Source organism: Pogoniulus pusillus, chromosome 14 (genome assembly GCF_015220805.1).
Source record: "Pogoniulus pusillus isolate bPogPus1 chromosome 14, bPogPus1.pri, whole genome shotgun sequence".
NCBI classification, from domain to species: Eukaryota; Metazoa; Chordata; class Aves; order Piciformes; family Lybiidae; genus Pogoniulus; species Pogoniulus pusillus.
Window position 1 is genome coordinate 19,894,240 of NC_087277.1, and position 20,260 is coordinate 19,914,499.

The 20,260-nt window shown below is 49.3% G+C and overlaps 1 protein-coding gene across 1 annotated transcript in view; it reads right to left on the reverse strand.

Annotated features, from left to right (window-relative positions):
• Positions 1-20,260, reverse strand: part of ZC3H3 (zinc finger CCCH-type containing 3) — a 161,414-nt gene that overhangs the window by 31,243 nt on the left and 109,911 nt on the right. Inside the window, exons 6-8 of the mRNA XM_064154441.1 lie at positions 7,554-7,638; positions 6,526-6,681; positions 2,920-2,989 (exon numbers count right to left, since the gene is read on the reverse strand). Of these exons, the coding sequence (XP_064010511.1) occupies positions 2,920-2,989; positions 6,526-6,681; positions 7,554-7,638 (311 nt within the window). The remainder of the gene's footprint in view (positions 1-2,919; positions 2,990-6,525; positions 6,682-7,553; positions 7,639-20,260) is intronic.

A 20,260-nucleotide genomic window follows, 5' to 3' on the forward strand; every position in this document is an offset into this window, starting at 1 on the left:
GGACTTTTTATAGGAAATAAATAAAGAAACCCAAACCAGCCTTTTTTTCCTCCTATCAATCCTCATCCCCAGCCCTCCACTGATGTGCCAGGAGGCAGGAGAGCAGCTGTCCCCAGTCTATCTTCTCTATTTTATCTACTGGTGATGAAGTGACTCAGAAGAGAGCTGCATGTACAAAACATCTGGCGCTCTGTGCCTCGTGCCGCGCAACTCTGCTCATCGCCACCATAACTTATGAGCTCCCTGCTGACGACTGTGCCTCAGGCACACGGAGGGGAAAATCTGAGCCCAAAGGCAAATCATGTTGGAGAAGATCTTCTCCCAGACAGTCATGAGACACGATATCCCATGGGTTAAACCCTTTACAAGTCAGTAGCTGCACTGTACAAGCACAGAATCACTGAATCGTTTGGATCAGAAGGCACCTTCCACACCTTCGAGTCCAAACGTTACCCTGGCACTGCCAGATCACCACCAAACCAAGGCCCCCAGCACCACATACCCACGGCCTTTCAATCTCTCCAGGGATGGGGAATCCATCCCTGCCCTGGTCCAGGCCTTCACAACCCTTTCAAAGAAGAAACTGCTCTTCATGTCCAACCTGAATCTCCCCTAGTGCAACCTGAGGCCATTTCCTCTTGTGCTACCACTTGTTCCTTGGAAGAAGAGACTAAGCCAAACCTGGCTCCAGCCTCCTTCCAAGAATTTGTAGGGAGACAGAAGGTCTCCCCTCAGCCTTCATTTCTCCAGATTAAACAACCCCAGGTCCCACAAGATTTGTGCTCTAGACCCTTCTCTGGCTTTCTTGCCCTTCTCACTCCAGACCCTGAATGTCATTCTTGGAGTGAGAGGCCCAAAACTAAAGACAAGATTTGAGGCATGACCTCAGCAGTGCCCGGTCCAGAGGTACAGTCCTGCTGGCCATACTGTCTGTGATCCAACCCAGGATGCTGGTGGCCTTCTTGGCCACCTGGCTACGCTGCTGGCTCATTTCCAATGACCAATACCCCCAGGTCCTTTTCCACCAGGCAGTTTCCAGCTACACTGCCCCATGCCCGCAGCATTCATAGGGTTGTTGTAACCCAAAGTGCAGTATCTGGCACTTGGCATTGTTGAACCTCATCCCATTGGCCTTGGCCTATCAATCCAACCTGGCCAAATACCTCTGTAAAGCATCTCTTCGCTCAAGCAAATCAACACTGCCACCCAACTTGGTGTCTTTTATGGGCATGCTGAGGGTGCCTTGATCCCCTTATCCAGATCTTCTAGATCTGGCATAATGTAGGTGTGCTCTGACTCCTGTCATGCTTCAGGCTCAGACGAGAAAGCTTTGACAAAGCTGCTTTTGATAAAGGACATTCCAAAAGTACAGCCAACAGGGGCTGCAGACTCCATGATGAAGGACTGAGCCTTTTGGCCTTCTGCAAGAAAACTGTTTTTTGGCATCTCCATCCCAAAAGCAGAGCCATGACACCAGAGCAGATGTGAAACCTCTCCCCATGCAGTGACACCTCCCTGGTTGGTGCTCCAGTACCCTGGTGGGATTAAATTCCTGCTGTTCTCTGGGTGACGCTTTGTGATCCTCCAAATCCCTTCCACCAAAGCTGAAATGTAAATATGGGCTTGAAGCACATCCCAGCTGAGTGAAGAAACCACAGCCACACTTAACCTTCAGCACTGGCTTCACCTCGGCTTCAACGCTTGAGGTCTCCAAAGCTACGTCCAAGCAGAGATTCTCTCCACTGACTGGAGGTTAATTTGCTAAATTGTCACCTGATAATCACTACATGAAAATCTAATTATTTTTCCACCTTGCTCTGTGTAATGAAATCAAGGAGCTCCAAATCCATCAAGAAGGCTGAAAATGATGATGATCTTTGCCAGATGCTTTCACTGCCTGGATTTTTAGAAGGGTTAATTAACACCTCCAAGCTCTTCCATGTCAAATATTCTCCTCCTCTGAGCCCAGCATGAGGGCGCGGAGACAGAAGGGTAATCTTATGGAGGCAGCTTAGAATTAGATGCAAGTAAATGCTTCTCAGAGAATCACACAGGCTCCCAGCATGGTGGCAGTTGGAAGGGACCTCTGGAGATCATCCAGTCCAACTCCCCTGCTAAAGCAGGGGCACCCACAGCAGCTTGCCACAATGTTCAGGTGGGTTTGGAATCTCTCCAGAGAAGGAGGCCTCACAACCTCTCTGGCACCCTCACAGCAAAAAAGCTTCTCCCCTTCAGGGTTCTAGTTTGTGCCCAGTGCCCCTTGTCCTGTCACTGGACACCACTGAACAGAGATGTTCCAGGACTCTCCACAGTAGTTCCCTGTCTCTCTTGAACTGAGGAGCCCAGAACTGGACCAAACACTCCAGATGTGGACTTTGTGGAGCAGAGTAGAGGGGTAGGATAATCTCCCTCAACCTGCTGGCCACACTTCTTCATGCACCCAAGGAGACCACTGTCCTTCTTGGCCATGAGGGCATAATGCTTCTCATAGTCAACTTGTTGTCCACCAGCACTCCAAGGCCTTTCTTTGTGGAGCTTCTTCCCAGCACTTCATCCCTCACCTGTACTGATGCAGAGGGTTATTCCTTTCCAGGTACAGGATCTACACTTGCCCTGCTGAACTTCCATGCTCTTATCCTCTCATTCCTGGAGTTTCTTAACTCAACATATATCATCCAACATAGTCCTAGGTCCCCTGGTTTCCAACCTGCTGCTTACCACATTCAACTATTGATTCACCAGAGTGGTTGAAGACACACTTTGTTACCACAACCCTACCAAGAGCCTTAAGAGCTTGGAAAGCAAACCACAAACAAACTCTACCAGAAGCACTGAATGAGGCAGACCTCCTTACAGCCACCAGTGGAGGTCTGCTCACACAACAAAGCTGCACTGCACTTGGTGGGAAGCCATACAGACCTTGTCTTTAGACACCTTGTGGGAAAATGAACAGGTTCCATCTGTCTTCTTGCATGTGCCACGGAGAAACCTGTAGATAGAGGAGAAGGAGAAAGTTAAGCATGATGTGGGTTGCAAAAGAATGGGTTTTAACCACCAAGCATGTCTTGCCCCATTGCCCTGTCTGTCCCAAGGGCACAAATAAACATGGCTGCTGTGGAGCTTGCTGTTGAAGCCCACTTCATGGTACAGGGCCTTTTTCTATGTGAAAGGAGGTTTGAGCCAGGTGGGAGTTGGTCTCTTCTCCCAAAGAACAGGCAACCCAACAAAAGGAAACTGCCTCAAGTTGTACCAGAGGAGGTTTAGCTTGGACACAAGGAACAACTTTTTTCCCCATAAGTGTTGTGAAGGCCTGGACCAGTCTGCCCAGGGCAGTGGTGGAGTCTCCATCCCTGGAAGGTTTGGAAAGCCATGTAGATGTGGTGCTGAGGGACATGGTTTAGTGGTGGACTTGCAGTGTTAGGTAAAGGGTTGGATTTCATGATCTTAAAGGTCTTTTCCAACCAAAATGATTCCATGATTCTATGATTCTTTGAAAATCAGCTGCTGATTCTTGATAGATTTTGTTCTTTCATCATATTTGGCTGCTTATTAGTAGGTAGAGTTCAGAGATGAAGCTCCCATAAAAGGTCTTTTCTAGAACCCTGATTACACCAGAAGCTGAATGAAGCACCAAGAAGACCTCCAGGTATGAATGTCCAACAAATCAGGAGGAGTAGATACAGGCACCCAACAGAAACCAACATCCCACAGCACATGAGGATGTTTGAACACAGAGGTTTTCCTAGGGGGTACCACCCTGATGGGAGATAAGCCCCCAAAAGGAGACTCCTGGGACACATATTATCATGTTCTGGAGGTATGTGAGGTCCTGAAGCACAGAAAATGCCCCTTGAAATAAATCAGATTTTGGTCTGAACAAAGTATAAGCAATAACATGGAGCTGTGAAAGTCAGCTGGTTGACGGCAACCAGGTTTGCAGATGATTGTGATCACAGCATGGCCACGTGCACCTCCTCAAGACCCCCAGATCTGGAATATAAAGGGCAGTCTAAACCAAAAGCAGACTGAGACCATAAAGAGATTATAATGTAAATGTAAAGAAGGGAATTGGAGATGGAAGGCACCAGGGAAAGGAGACACAAGATCAGGAGAAAACAACTTTGTCTTCTAGTGACTGATGGAAATGGGGTAGGATAGAGACTCAGAAGCCCTCAGGGATCAGAAATCCCTAAAGTATGCAAGGAGCACAGCCCAAACTCAGACTTGGTCATCGACATTAGAAGAATCAAGGACTTCCTAACTGGAATCCTTTCTCCTTAATGTCACCAGAAGTAGTCCTAACCAGACACCTTGGACACATCATGAGGATGCGTTATGAGAGAATGAGTGAAAGCCACTGACATCAATTAAAAACCCAATAAATCACCTTGTCCTCTTCTGTGGTCTCCCATCAAGCTTTGGGCAACCTCCAAATGATTTCTAGCACAGCAGCAATTTTATGGAGAAATTACTGCAGGAGTTCATCGATGGAGCTGGCTTCTTCACTCTTTTTAAATGACTAAGAATGGAGTTTAATCAACTGTTGGGCAGGTCTAATGAGCTGGTGACATGAATCAGTCCTCCTGTGGTAGATTACCATGTCTCAGTGCTCCATGATGTCACAAGCCAGAGCATTCAAATCTGTCACATGGACCTGAGAAAAGCTGGTAGAAGAAATCACCTGCTGCAGAAACACAGAATCACAGAATGGTGGGGGTTGGAAGTGACCTCTGGAGATCATCCAGTCCAACTCCCCTGCTAAAGTTAGGTCACCCATAGCAGGCTGCAGAGGATCATAATCTGCAGGTGGGCTTGGAATGTCTCTAGAGAAGGAGACTCTGCAACCTCTCTGGGCAGGTTGGTCCAATACTTTGTTGCCCTCAAAGTCAAGAAGCTTCTCCTCATGTTCAGATGGAACCTTCTGGGTTCCAGTTTGTGCCTACTGTCCCTTGTCCTGTCACTGGACACCACTGAGAACAGAATGGCCCCAGTCAGGCCACATCTGGAGTCCTGGGTTCAGTTCTGGGCTCCTCACTTCAAGAGAGACAGGGAATTACTGCACAGAGTCCAGTGGAGGCTCTGAAGATGCTGAGGGGCCTGAAGCATCTCTGAGGAGGAATAGCTGAGAGCCTAAACAGCTGAGAGGCTGTTTAGGCTGGAGAAGAGCAGCCTGAGAGGGGATCTGCTCAGTACTTAACAAGAGGTACAGGGTAGGGGACAAGAGGACAGAGCCCTTAGAGTCTCCTCTAGAGAGCTTCTGAACCCACTTGGCCATTGTGATCCAGGGCACCCTACTGTGGGTGACCTTGCTTTAGCAGGGAGGTTAGATTTTACACCCTCCAGAGGTCTCTTCCAGCCCCACCATGCTGGGATCCTGTGATTCTATGACTATAGAGTTCTAAGCAGTGCCTCAAGGTAATCAGGGAATGATCTTTCCATCCTTCTAAAGAACCCCAAGTGGGATGGCACCAGCAGAAGAGCTGAGCAGCCAGTTGAGGACACACTACTCACACAGTTCATAATTCAGCTCTGCAACCCATTGCTACATACACCAAGAAAGAACTAAAGAAAGTGTTCCAACAAAGCCAACTGCTGCCTATTCCATGATGATGGTTGGGTGGCAACCTCTAGCCACTGAAGAACAAACCCTATCAGGCTGCAGGGCTTCATTGCTTCATGGGCCAGCAATGTGCCCTTGTGGCCAAGAGAGCCAATGGCAGTCTGGGGTGCATCAGAGAAAGTGTGACCAGCAGGTCCAGAGAGGCTCTTCTCCCCCTCTACTCTGCCTTGGTGAGACCACACCTGGAATACTGCGCCCAAGACAGGGATGTACTGGAGTGAGTCCAGTGGAGAGGCACAAGGATGACTGGGAAGATCTGAGCATCTCCTCTGTGAAGAGAGACTGAGACACCTGGGGCTGTTTAGTCTGGAGAAGAGAAGACTGGGAGGAGAGCTGATCAATGTTTATGAATATCTGAGGGGTGGGTGTCAAGTGGCTGGGGCCACTCTCTTTTCAGTGGTCAGCAGCAGTAAGACAAGGAGCAACAGCTACAAATTGGAACATAGAAGGTTTCACCTCACCATGAGGAGAAACTTGTTTGCAGTGAGGGTGACAGAGCACTGGAACAGGCTGCCCAGAGAGGTTGTGGAGTTTTCTTCTCTGGAGACTTTCAAAACCTGCCTGCATGTGTTCCTGTGCAAACTACCCTGGGTGATCCTGCCTTGGCAGGGAGGTTGGACTGGATGATCTCTGGAGGTCCCTTCCAACCTCTAAAGTTTTGTGATTCTGTGAAGCTGAGAGGTCCCAGCCAAGAGACAAGACCTTTTGTGCCTCATGTTTTCCTCCCGTAGGTACCTACCAACCCAACAGCATTGGGTAGTCCTTAGGTCTGATCCAGCTGTCCTCATGGCCTTACACTTCTGTTCTCAGGTTGCTTCCCCAAGGAATACCACATGTGCCAGCACCAAAGCCAAGCAAGGGCCCAGTCCAGCGAGCTGGGCCGGAGCTGCTGCGTGCATGCGTACCTGGTGCAGACGGCCACCTTCTCCGGATCGTGGATGTAGGGGCAGCTGTCGCCGCGGTTGCACTTGCCGAAGCGGTTGTAGTACATGCAGTACTCCTTCTTCTTCTTCTTCTGCTTGGCTTGGCGGATGATGGCCAAGCTGCGCTGCACCGCACGGCTGAAAGAGACAGACAGCGTCAGCGAGCACCTCCAACTGCACACGGCAGTCAGGTAGAGAAGGGAGGTCAGCAGAGCTGAAATGGGAGAGAGCCCAAGTTTGACACTCAGGAAGTTTAATGTGGGTCTCAAGCTTTTAGGCCTCTCTGACTTTTGGCCAGCTTTACCCTGAGCCTTGGAAAAGCTACCAGATGAGGCCAATGACCCTGGAAACGTCAGCATCTGGTTACCAATCACCCCGTGCAGAAGCTGTGGTCACCTTCCTGGAAAGCCCCTCTGCAGAAGGCCACGCTGGGGAACAATAAGGGACCCGTGAGTCAGACAGGTGCTGTTGTGGTGGTGACACCAACCATGTCCTGGGCTGCAGAAGCAGGGTTGTAGCCATGAGGATGAGGGAGGGGATTTGTCCTCTCTATTTAGCACTTGCAGGACCACAGCTGGGCACTGGATCCAGTTTAGAGCTCCCAGCACCACATGGAGACAGATGGCAGTGAGTCCAGTGGAGACCACCTGGACAGTTGGAGCTGAAGCACAGAAGTACAGGTTGGACATTAGGAAAAAGTTCTTTACTGCAAGAGTGGTCAGGCAGTGGAACAGAATGCCCAGGGAGGTGGTGGAGGCATCATCCCTGGAGGTGTTCAAGAAACCTGTGGACATGGCACTTTGGAAGACAGTCTAATGGCCATGGTGGTCTTAGGTCAATGGTTGGACTCAATGCTCTTGGTGGTCTCTTCCAACCAAAACAATTCTATGATTCTATGAAAAGCAGCACTCAGAGCTTCACCTTATCAACAGCAGGTTAAATATCTGCATCTTGAGCTTCTGACACCCTCCTGAGCATCAACCACCCTGTTTCTCCCCATGACTACAGACCTGGCGATGTATCTGCTCGTGGCTGATTTGTTCAGGCAGCTGGATGGAGAGAAACCAGGACTGGGCACGCAGTGAGACCTCCCTGCTGGAAACAGAGAAGAAAACATGGAACCATCGCTCAGAATCAAGACACTCTGCAGGAACTCACACAGCTCCTCATATCTTAGCTCCACAAAAGTGATCACAGGCATGGAGCATATCTGCTGTGAGGATATGAGAATGAGAGAGATATAGGTGTTCAGCATGGAGAAGGGTCCATGGAGACCTTCTGGAAGCCTTTCAGTGGCTTAAAGGAGACCTGTGACAATGACAGAGATAATCTTTTTAGCAGGTCTTGTTGGAACAGGATAAGAGGTGATGATTCCAGACTATGAGGGAGATTTAGATTGCAGAGAAGGAAGAAATTTGTTGTGGTGAGGGTGGTGAGACTCTGGCTCAGGTTGCCCAGAGATGCCCCATGTCTGGAACCATTCCAGGTCAGATTGTATGGGGCTCTGAGCATGTTCCTGTCCATTGCAGGGGGCTTGGACCAGATGACCTTTAAAGATCCATTCCCACTCAAACCATTCCATGATCTGATTGGTTAATCCAAAACAAGCAGCTCCCAGAGCCCAGATTGGTGTGGATGTCCTTGTGGATCTCCATGTAGCCAGCACCTCGGGAGTGATCCCAGCTAGAGGGCTCCTTGCCGGCTCCAGACTCAACAAGGACCTTTCCCTTTGGCATCAGAATGTACCAAAGCCCCCTCAGGCAGATTCCAGGCTTGTACTGTAAATTTCCATCTCTCTTGTAAGGAAAGACTGAAAGACTTGTCTCTTTTCATCTGGAGAAAAGAAGGCTGAGGGGGGATCTTCCAAATGCTTATTAGTGCTTAAAGGGTGAGTGTCAGGACAATGGGACCAGTCTTCTCTCAGTGGTGTCCAGCAACAGGACAAGGGGAAACGGACACAAACCTGAACAAAAAAGGCTCCATCTAAACATGAGGAGAAAGTTCTTTAAGGGTGAGAAAGAGCACTGGAACAGGCTGTCCAGAGAGGGTGTGGAGTTTCTATCCCTGTGACATTCAAAACCCGCTTGGACATGGCCCTGTATGACCTTCTCTAGGTGATCCTGCCTTGGCAGGGGGGTTGGACTCAGTGCTCTCCAGAGGTCCCTTCCGAGCCCCACCACTCTGTGATTCTGTGATTCGGCCAGCTGGGGAAGCCCAGACATGTAATTAAATTGTCCTTGACTGGCAGAGGAGAAGAATGAATGGAAAATAAAGGCTGAATCCCGGCGTTCCAGGTGGTGGGACCAAAGCTCAGTCACTCACCTGCCAGGCTGGGCATGCCGGGGAGTGAAGGAGTGGAATTTGATAGCGCGGCAGCGGCGCCGTCCCTGCGCGCTTGCTGTCACTCGGGCTGCCGGCCGCGGCGAAGCTCCATCTGTTCCCTCTCCAAGGGAAAGCACAGGCGAGATGCTCCGTCACATCCAGCAACCTCTGCACAAGCCACCCCTCAGCAGCCTGCTGCGGCTTGCGGGGAGCTCGCTGGAGCTTGCCGCCAGTGTGCAGAGCAGCAACAAGGGGTTTGAGTCCCTGCTGGGGGGGTGGCCTGGATCTGTAGCTTTCACCTCGTTGCAGAGCTGCCTGGCTCCAGCAAGCAGAATGGTGGGGGTGGAAAGAAACCTCTGGAGATCATCCAGTCCAACTCCCCTGCTAAAGCAGGGGCACCCACAGCAGGCTCCACAGGATCACAATGCCCAAGCGGGTTCAGAAGCTCTCCAGAGAAGGAGACTCCACAACCTCTCTGGGCAGTCTGGCGAAAGTTCCTTCTCATGTTCAGATGGAGCCTCCTGGGTTCCTGTTTGTGCCCACTGACCCTTTTCTGGTCCCTGGGCACCACTGAACAGAGTCTGGCCCCAGCCTCTTGCCCTCTGCCCTTCAGCTCTTGCTGAACATTGAGCAGATCCCCTCCCAGGCTGCCCTTCTGCAGCCTAAACAGCCCCAGGGCTCTCAGCTTTTACTCCTCCAGGCACCTCAGCATTTTTGGAGCCTCCACTGGACTCTCTGCAGTAGTTCCCTGTCTCTTGACCTGGGGAGCCAAAAACTGGACCCAGCACTTCAGATGTGGCCTTCCTGGGGCTGAGGGGTAGGAGAGCCTCCCTTCACCAGCTGGCCACACTCTTCTTCATGCACCCCATGAGACCATTTGCCTTGGCCACAAGGGCACATTGCTGACTCACAGTGAATTTGCTGTCTATTAGCACTCTCAGGCCTTTGTGGAGCTTCCCTCCAGCAGGTCACCCTCACACCTGTTCTGGTGCAGGTGCAGGGGGTCATTCCATCCCAGCTGCAGGACCCTACATGCACCTTTGCTGAACTTGCTGAGAATCTTGTTGTCAATTCATTATTTGGCACTAAAATTATCACACACCAGGTTTGGGTTGCTCAAAAGATCACAGACACTGAGATGCTCACAGAGCATCTCTTAGTGAGGATGTAGGTTAAGAAGCTGGCAGCCTCCAGCGAGGTTGACCTCCCAGCTGATGCTGAGAGAAAGACCCAATTTAAAGTGCCACCATTAGGGCAGGTATGGAGCATCCCTCAGTGCTTGCCAATGATGTTTAATGCTCCTTAAAGCAAGCTCAGCAGGATGGGCTACAGCAGGAGCCATCTCTCCAGGGGAGCAGACAGTAGCTCTAAATATTTAATACCCAGGAGTAAAAGGGGGACTCTTGGGGACAAAGCCACTCCCCAAGTCCTTGTAGGTCATTCTTTTAGTTAAAGCAGCCTGACAACCACATCTTGGTCAGAAAGATGGAATCACTACAGAAAGAAATAGATAAGAAATCAAATAAAGGGTTCAACAGATGAAAGAGTGGTGGACAGGCTTTGGAACAGGCTCTCCAGGGAGCTGGTGGGGTCACCATCCCTGCAGGCATTCAAGGAACACGTGGACATAGCACTCAGGGACACGGTTTTTATAGGGCAAATATACATCCATGGTGCAATGGTTGGTCAGGGTGGTTTGGCCCAGATTTTGTCCTCTGGCAAGAATCACACAGAATCACAGAATTCCAGCATGGGGAGAGATGGAAAAGACCCCTGGCAATCAACTAGCCCAACCCCTGCTAAGGCAGGGGCATCCACAGCAAGCTGCCCAGGCTCACCATGTCCTGGTGGGTTTGGAATCTCTTCACAGGAGATTCCATAATCTCTCTGGCCATCCTGCTCCAGGGTCCTGCTAATCTCAGAGCAAAGAAGTTTCTCCTCAAACTCAGGCTTCCAGTTTGTGCCTTCTGCCCCTTGGCCTGTCGCTGGGCACCACTGAACAGAGTCTGGCCCTAGCCTCTTTCCCCCCCACTTTAGCTATCACTGAGCATTGAGAAGATCCCCTCTCAGGCATAGATGACCTTTAAGGGTCCCTTCCAACCCAAACCATGTGATGATTCTACAGTTCTCTGCTAACATACCTATGAGACAGAACTCTTTGGGCCAGCATAAGACTTTGTTAATTTTTTTTTTCAGTCCCAAATCTATCCCATTCTTCTCCCTAACCAGGGAAAAACATCAGGATCAGACTGCAGCAGTGGAGCTTTGCAATCAGGAGATAAACCCATGTTCTTATGGCCTGAAACTGCACCAGGGGAATTTTAGGTTGGACATGAGGAATAATTTCTTTACTGCAAGAGCGGTGAGGCATTGGAACCGGCTGCCCAGGGAGCTGGTGGAGTCCTTACCCCCAGAGGTGTTCAAGAAACACATGGACGTGGCACCCTAGGACATGGTTTAATGGCCACGGTGGTGCTGGGCTGAAGCTTGGTCTCAATATGAGAAGTCTCTTCCAACCCAAACAATTCTATGATCCCACATTCCCCCTTCCCCTATTTTCCACCAGCCCCACGCTGTGGAGGTTTCAATAAGCATCACGGCAAGTTCCTCCCCTGTGCACACTCAAAAGCAGCAGCAACGATGAGGGGAGAGGGGAAAAAAAAATACAGGCTGGAAAAAAGGGAAAGCTGCTGTGGAGAGCACCAAAAAGTGCACATTAAGGGCTTCTTAACTGATGACATGCAGAGCTGCCGCAGCAGCCGGGATATTTTACACCCTCTGTAAGGGACAGGTGCTTTTCTCTCTCCACTTCTTCTCTTTCCTTCCCTTTTGCTTCCTCCTTAATGATTTAGTTGGGTCGAAGCATATCATCCATAAGGAAATCCACAGCCCGTTGCAATCAGGGGGGGTTGTTTCCCTTCATGTATCATCCCAGCCCGACGCTGGCGGCTCTCAGCGTCCTCAAGCGCCAAGCGTCAAGAAGTGATTGTTGTCCCCAGCCCCAAGCGGGAGACTCGAGGCATCTCTCCAGAGGGAGCAGGAGCTGTCATGTTCATTAAATGCATGATTACAGCCATGATTAATAGCAGGGGCTACAGCCTAACTCCTGGGTGGATTTTATTCCTTGCTCCTCCGAAGGAATCCACAGCTGAGTGGTCCCATGGAGCCATCACGTTCACTTCCTGCATGAAATTCCAGATTTTGATGGAAAAGAACAAAAAGCCACAATCTATCCCCAAAAATCCACCCTTTATCCCCCCAGATCCACAATTTATGCCCCCAAACCCACAATTTATCCCCCCCAAACCCTCAATCTATCTGCAAAAAACACAATTTATCCCCCAAATCCACAATTTATCCCAAATCCACAATTTATCCCCCCCAAAAGCCACAATCTACTCCCAAAAAGCCGTAATTTATCCCCCCAAATCCACAATTTATCCCCTCCGAAGCTGCCATCTTTCCCCAAAAAACTATTTATCTCCCAAAAGCCACATTTCATCCACTAAATCCACAACTTATCCTACCAAAATCCAGAATTTATTCCCCAAAAGCCACTATTTATCCCCTAGATCCACAATCTATCCCCCAAAAGCCACTATTTATCTCCCAAACCTCACAGTTTATTCCCCAAATCCACAATTTATCACCCTAAAAGCCACAATTTATCCCTGCTGAAAGTTCCACAACCACAACACTGCTTTGAAATGAATGGGTTGGGCGCTGCATCCCTCCACCAACATCGGACACCAAACTAAGACCTTCTGCTTTCTGACAGAACACTAAAACTCAGGGACTGAGGACTTCTATAAACCCCAAAATCACCTCAGGGCTTGCGTGTTTCCATGACACCTAAACCAAATCTCAGCTTGAGGGGTTCCATAACCCCCAAAACATTAAAGGGCTTGAGAGGTTCTATAACTCTCAGAATGTATCTCAGGGCTTGAGGGGTTCCATAACCCCAAAATCATCTCAGGGCATGAGGAGCTCCATAACCCCCAAAAAATATCTCAGGGCTTGAGGGGTTCCACACCCCTCCAGAACACATCTCAGGGCTTGAGGGGTTCCATACCCCCAAAGCCACATATAAGGTTTGAGGTGTCCCTACCCTTCAGCCTAGTCCTTCTCCTCCAGCGAAAGGTTGGCAGAGATTTGAGCAGGGAGTCCAGGATCTGTGTGCAGGAGCAACTGTTGGTGCTTTTGCAGGACTCCAGCGCGGAGAAGCAGGATGCTTCCATCCAGCTCCACCATCTTCACTCTGCTCCCCGTCACCCAAAGGGCTGTGAGACATCAACCCCACTCACAAAAAGATGCTGAAGATTTTTCTTTGCCTTCAAAGCCAGCTGCAAATTTTGCAGGCAGGGAGCATGATTACTTATTACCTGCTTAATTATTTAGGATGGACTTTATTGCTCAGCTGAAGGACCAGGACCTCCTCGTGTGGACCTCATCATTAGCTTGCACATCTTACCCAGTTATTTATTCCTGATGTGGTGGAAAGGTTGAAGAAGTTTTAAATAGCTCCAAAAACAGAGAAGGTGCAGAGGTGTCAAGGTCAAGGGATGTGCAAGAGGGTGAGAGCACCACACTGGGGGGGACAGCCAGCAGCAGGCATGCAGGTCACCCTCCCTGGGGACAGAAGAAACTATCAAGCCCATTGCTGCTCATCTGCTTCAATTGGAGACCCTCTCACTCTCTGGAGATCTTCTTGCTTTCAAATTTTGGGCCTCTCACTTGAAGAAGGACATTGAGGGTCTGGAGTGTGTCCAGAGAAAGGCAACAAAGCTGGTGAAGGCTCCAGAGAACAAATCTTGTGAGGAGCAGATGAGGAAACTGGGGTTGTTGAGCCTGGAGAAAAGGAGGTTGCAGGGAGACCTAATTGCTCTCTACAAACCCATGAAAGGATCCAGGTGGGAGTTGGTCTCTTCTCACAAAGAACAAGCAATAGGACAAGAAGAAATGGCCCCAAGTTGCACCAGGGGAGGCCTAGGTGGGACATGAGGAACAACTTCTTCCCCAAAAGAGTTGTCAAGGCCTGCAACATGCTGCCCAGGGCAGTGGTATAGTCCTCATCCATGAAGCATTTGACAGCCACATAGATGTGGTGCTGTGGGACACGGTTTAGTGATGACCTGGTAGTGTTGGGTTAATGGTTGGGCTCAATGATTATAAAGGTCTCTTCCAACCCAAATGATTCTGATTCTCTAACAGTCCCAAATCAAGGATAATTTCTGGAAATCTTACAGAGGGTGAGAAAGAATCATAAAATGGTACAGGCTGGAAAGGACCTCCAAAGGTCAAGTCCAACACCCCCTGCAGTCAGCAAGGACATCCTCAAGTAGACCAGGTTGCCCAGAGCCCTGTTGAGCCTCACCTTGAATAGTTCCAGGGACGGGGCAACAACCAGGACTTTGATGAAGTAAACACAACCCACAGATAACCAGCTCCAGCAATCAATCTTCCAGCTTTTGAGATGACCACAACAGGGTGATCCTAACTTACCATTATTTTTTGCTCACCAGGGGAAGCTCTGCTGTGAGCCACACTGGTTCCGCTCCGTTACTCAGGGAGGTGGTGGAGCCACCATCCTTGGAGGTGTTCAAGAAATTTGTGGACATAGCACTCAAGGATATGGTTTAATGGCCATGGTGGTCTTAGGTTGGACTCAATGATCTTAGAGGTCTATTCCAAGCAAAACAATTCTATGATTCTATGACCTTGACATGCAACAAAACTCAGGCTGGCTCCTTTAAGAGGTCCCACGACAACCTCGCTTCGCCCTCCTTCGGCAACAGCCCGGCGATTCATTTTGCAAAGCTTCTCCTTCAGCTTTATTGCTGAACAAAAAGTTTTGAGGCTGGCACTCGGGGAAATTTATTTCTTTAATTATTATTCATTTAAGTGGGTTCCGCTGTTTCAGGCGATCAGCACTAGCAGCTGTTGGGGGTAATTTATTTTACTCACCGGACGGCAGAAGCCCTCACTCTCTACAAGGTAACAAAAAGCTGCCACTGTATAAGCATTCTCCTGTTTGGTTGCACTCCAGATTCAAACACAGCGTGCATGGCCCTGGGTCAGGCACTCACAAGTGGTTTATTAATTAATAAACCTCAATTAATGAAGCACATGTTGGGTTTGATGTTGTACGAGCAGCCTGAAAGTGGAGCAAGTGCTGTGGAGCATCTCCCCAGCTCCAGTCTACACCAGTGCTGGATCTAGAGGTGGTCCTTGAGGTGACCAGGTCCCTGCTCATCAATGTCAGCAGTCCTGGAGTTAAAAGAGGCCAAAGGATTCCACAGTCCCAAAGACAAGGCACTGAGAATGAAGGGGTCATGGAACTGACCTCAAAAGGGGCTAAAGGATTGAACAGTCCCAAAGATATGGGACTGAGTTCAAAAGGGGCTGAGAGACTAAAATCAAAAAGGACCAAGGGAGTAACATCAAAAGGGGGTAAGGGATTGAGTAATCCCCAAAACAAAAAGGGGTTGAGTAAAAAGGGGACAAAGGACGGAGTTCAAAAAGGACCAAGGGACTGAGTAATCCCAGAATCAAGGGGCTGAGCTTCACCAAAGTTGAGTAATCTCAAACCCAAGAGATTGAAGGGGCCAAGACAGTCCACAATCCCAAAGACAAGGCACTGGAATGGAAAGAGCCACAGAGTTGAGCTCAAGTGGGACCAAGGGGTAAGAGACTGAGAATCCCAAACATAAGGGACTGAGTTCAAAGAATCCAAAGGGATTTGGCTCAAGTAGGGTAAGGGATTCAACAACCTCAAAATCAAAAGATGGAGCAATTCCAAAAACAAGGGACTGAGCTCAAAAAGGGTTAAAGAATTACAAACAAGAGGGGTAGAGGGAATGACAAATCTCAGAGCCAAAGGACTGAGCATGAAATGCCAAGTGACTGACCAATTCTAAAGACAAAGGACTGAGCTCTAAAGGGCTACAGGACTGAGCTCAAAAAGGGGACAAAAGACTAACCTCAAAAGGGCTATGGGATTAAACAATCTAAAACTCAAGAGACTGGACTGAAGTGTACCAGGGATTGAGACTCCCCCAAAACAAGAGATGGAGCTCAAAGGGGGCCAAAGGCTAGAGCTCAAAAGGGGCCAAGAGCTTGAGCTTAGAAAGGGGTCAAAAGATGGAGCTCAAAAAAGGGGCCAGGAGATTGAGCTACAAAGGAGCCAAGGCAACAAGGTCAAAGGGGGCCAAGAGACAAAGCTCAAAAAGGGGCCAAGGAACAGAACTCAAAAAGGGCCAAGAGACTGAATGTAAAAGGTGCCAAGGAACAGAGCTCAAAAGGGGCCAAGGATTAGAACTCAAAAAGGATCAAAGGATTGAACTCAAAATGTACCAAGAGATTGAACCCAAAAGGGGCCAAAGGATGGAGCTCAAAAAGGGTCATGGGATGAAGTGCAAAGAGGGCTAAGAGATTGAACTTAAAAGGTGCCAAAGGAGGGAGGTCAAAAAGGGCCAAGAGATTGCACTCAAAAGGGGCCAAAGAAAGGAGCTCAAAAAGGGCCAAGGGATGAAGCTCAAAAGGGGTCAAGGGACTGAACTCAAAAGGGGCCAAGGGATTGAGCAGTCAGAAAGAGATGGATCTTGAAGAGGAGCAAAGAACAAAGCAATGCCAAACCTAAGGAACTGAGCTCAAACAGGCTGAGCAACAAGAGCACAAACACCACCAAACCCATGTGAAAGAAGGAAAGGCACGCTCCAGTTTTCACTGTAATCACACCTTGGGGCTTTGGGTTGACTTCTCCACCAGCTTCTTCCTTACCCCTCCAATACTTGGTCCTAACATGTTAGAGGTGTCCAGTCTTAAACCTTCCCCTTCTTACCCCATCTGGAGGACTGTGTCCAGCTCTGGGGCCCCTAGCAAAGAAAGATGTGGACTTGCTCAACTGGGTCCAGAGGAGGATGTGAAGACCAAGCTGACAGAGCTGGAGTTACTGAGCTTGGAGAAGGCTCCAGGTATACATTCTTGTAGCCTTAAGTGGTGCTATGGGAAAAATGGGGAGGGACCTCGATCAGGTAGTGTGATGGCAGGACAAGGGATGATGGTTTGCAACTAAAAGAGAGAGATTTAGACTGGAGAGAAAGCAGAATTTTTACACTGAGGGTGGTAAGACCCTGGCCCCGGTTGCCCAGAGAGGTGGTAGATGCCCCATCCCTGGAACCTTTCCAGGTTAGGTTGGATGGAGCTCTAAAATACATGATCTAGTAGGAGGTGCTTCCTCCCATGGCAGGAGGGTTGGACTAGCTGATCTTTAAGATCCCTTCCAACCCAAACCATTCTGTGACTCCCTGATTATTTCACCAAGCCAAGCAGCTCAGAGCAGAACATTGTTCACGGAAGCCCTTGGCCAGCCCGATGTTGGTGCTGAGCACTTCATCATCCCTGGGAAGGCAGAAAGAGCATTTCTGTGGTGCTCAGCACTTCTAAAATTAGTTGGTAAACAAGGAGCCGAGCGAGCACTTTCTTCCTGCACACAGCTCTCTGCTCCCTGCTTCTCTGCCTCCTGCTTCTGCCCAGCCTTGCCTTCTCCCAGCACATCTGAAATGGTGTTCATGAGCATCACTCATCTGTCTTCAGAGTGATGCAGTAAAGAGCTCATATCCTCCTGGGGTTGTTTAGCCTGGAGAAAAGGAGGCTGAGGGCAGACCTTCTGGCTCTCTACAAGTCCCTGAAAAGTTGTCAGAGCCAGGTGGGGGTTGGTCACTTCTACCAGGTAAAAAGCACTAAGACAAGAGGAAACAGACTCAAATTCCACCAGGAGAACTTTAAGTTGGACAGGAGGAACAATTTCTTCCCCAAAAGGGTAAAAGGCTAAGGCATGGAACAGCCTGCCCAGGGCACTGGTGGAGTCCTCGTCCCCAAAGGGATTGAAAAGCTGTGTAGCTGCAGTGCTGAAAGACATGGTTCAGTGCTGACCCATCAGTGCTAGGTTAATGGTGGGACTTGATGATCTTAATGGTCTCTTCCAACATAAATGATTCTGTGATTCTCTGATTCTGTCTTCAGTCTTCCCATCTGTGGTCAAAGATGTTGCTGTAGCAGAGCAGAGAAACCGAGGCAGGAGAAGTTAGACAACAGGATGAAGGGAGGGAGTGTGTTTAGGTACAGGGAAAGATCCTCAGTGCTAGAAGGCTAAACTCAACCAATTTGGTTCTGTGGTCAGTCATGGTCACAGCTGTTTTCAGAGACATGAACTGGCAGATCAGGAGCTCCTCTGAAACCTCCATCTGTGGGAGCTCAGCAATCATGGGTGTCTTCATGGCTTCTGGATCACAGAATCATAGAATCAGTTAGGTTGGAAAATACTTTTAAGATCATCGAGGCCAACTGTTAACCCATGCTGCCAGTAAACCATGTCCCTCAGCACCACATCTACACATCCTTTCAATTCCTCCAGGGATGGGGACTCTCTGGACAGACTGTTCCAGGTCTCGGCAACTGTTTCTATGTAGAAATTGTTCTTTGTGTCCCACTTAAACCTCCACTGGTGCAACTTGAGGCTGTTTTCTCTTGTCCTATTGCTTGATCCTAGGGAAAAGAGATCAACATCCACCTGGTTCAAATCTCCTCTTAGGGAGTTGCAGAGAGACAGAAGGTCTCCCCTCGGCCTCTTTTTCTCCAGGCTGAACAACACAGTTCTCTCAGCCACTCCTCACCAGATCTGTTCTGCAGCCCCTTCATCTGCTTTGCTGCCCTTCTCTGAACCCATGCCAGAACCTCGATGTTGTTCTTTGAGTGAAGGGCCCAAAACTGAACCCAGGATTTGAGGTGTGGCCTCACCAGTGCCCAGGGTAGGGGAACAATCCCTGCGCTGTTCCTGCTAGCCACACTTCTCTCCAGACTCCTGAACCCCCATTCTCTCAGATCCTATGGCTGTGGGGATGAGCTGAGAACCACCAATAAATCAAACCACACTTGTCACTGAGGGGCTGGCTGCCACTCATGAGCATCCTTCCAGGAGGTAAAGCCCAGTATCCCCACAACCACCAGCCCTTTATCCTACTGGGGTTCCTCCACCTTCCTAGGAGGCAAAACTTCAGTGAAGGATGAGGAAATAATGCAGGTGAGATTTGCTCATGGAAAACAGCCTGGCCAACATCAAAACGTCACCAGAGGCAGCTGCAGCTCTTGGTGTTCAACACCCAGATTGAGGTCAGGGCTGTTTTCCGGCCAGTGTCAAACCTTAATTTGGTTTCTGCTGCTTTCAATCTTCAGAGCTGAGCTTTTTTTTTATTTTCACCTTTCAAATTTCTTTTGTGCCAGGACCTTTTGCTTCTTTCCCCAATTTCATGGAAATTCCTCAAGTGTCTGAATAACATTTTAGCAGCTGTTGGAAAGAAATGAGGGAAATGGTTCATTGTGAGTGAAGAAAACCCAATTATTATGCTCACTGAATTAACTGCAACATATGAATGTCTTCCATACTATCCCCTTCCCTATTTCCTAACACTTCTGCAAAGTGAAAAATGGATCCTTGCACAAGTTCCACTTCTGATGGGGGTGAAGAGTTCTGTCACGCTTGGGGCTTATTTGTCCTGCACGAGGATGCGAAGTGGGTGTCTGTGTTTGAGGTAGGGGTGAGATCCCATTCTTCACCCCCTTGTGTTCTCCATCTGAGAAAGCAGAGCCAGAGGGAGGATCACAGAATCATGAAATTGTCTGGGTTGGAAAAGCTCTCTAAGATCATTGCATCCAACTGTCAACCCACCACCACCATGGCTATTAAACCATGTCCCAAAGTGCAACGTCCACACATTTCTTGGACACCTCCAGACTCCACCATCTCTTTGGGCAGCACAGGTCAGGCACTGACAACCCTTTCAGTAAAGAAATTATTCCTCATGTCCAGCCTAAACCTCCCCTGATGTAAGCTGAGGACATTTCCTCTCATTCCATCACTTGATACTAAGGAGCAGGAACCAACACCCAACTCGCTCCAACCTCTTCTCAGGATGTTGTAGAGAGCCATGAAGCCTCCTCTAAGCCTCCTCTTCTCCAGGCTGAACAGTCTCAGTCATCCATTCCCTTGCTTTCCAGACTCTTCACCAGCTTCGTTGTCCTCCTCTGGACCTGTTCCAGCCTCTCAATGTCCTTGGAGTGAGAGGCCCAAAACTGAACCCAGGATTTGAGGTGTGGCATCATCAGTGCCCCCAGTACAGGGGGATGATCCCTGCCTTACTCCTGCAGGCCACACTGGTGCTGACTCAGGCCAATGTGCTGGTGGCCTTCTTGGCCACCTGGACATATGCTGGCTCATCTTCAGCTGCTGTCAACTTGCACCCCCAAGATCCTGTTCTGACAGGCAGCTTTTTAACCACCCTTCTTTTAAGTTTCTTCACCCTGGCTCAAGCAGCTGAGTTACACTACATGAGAGCTC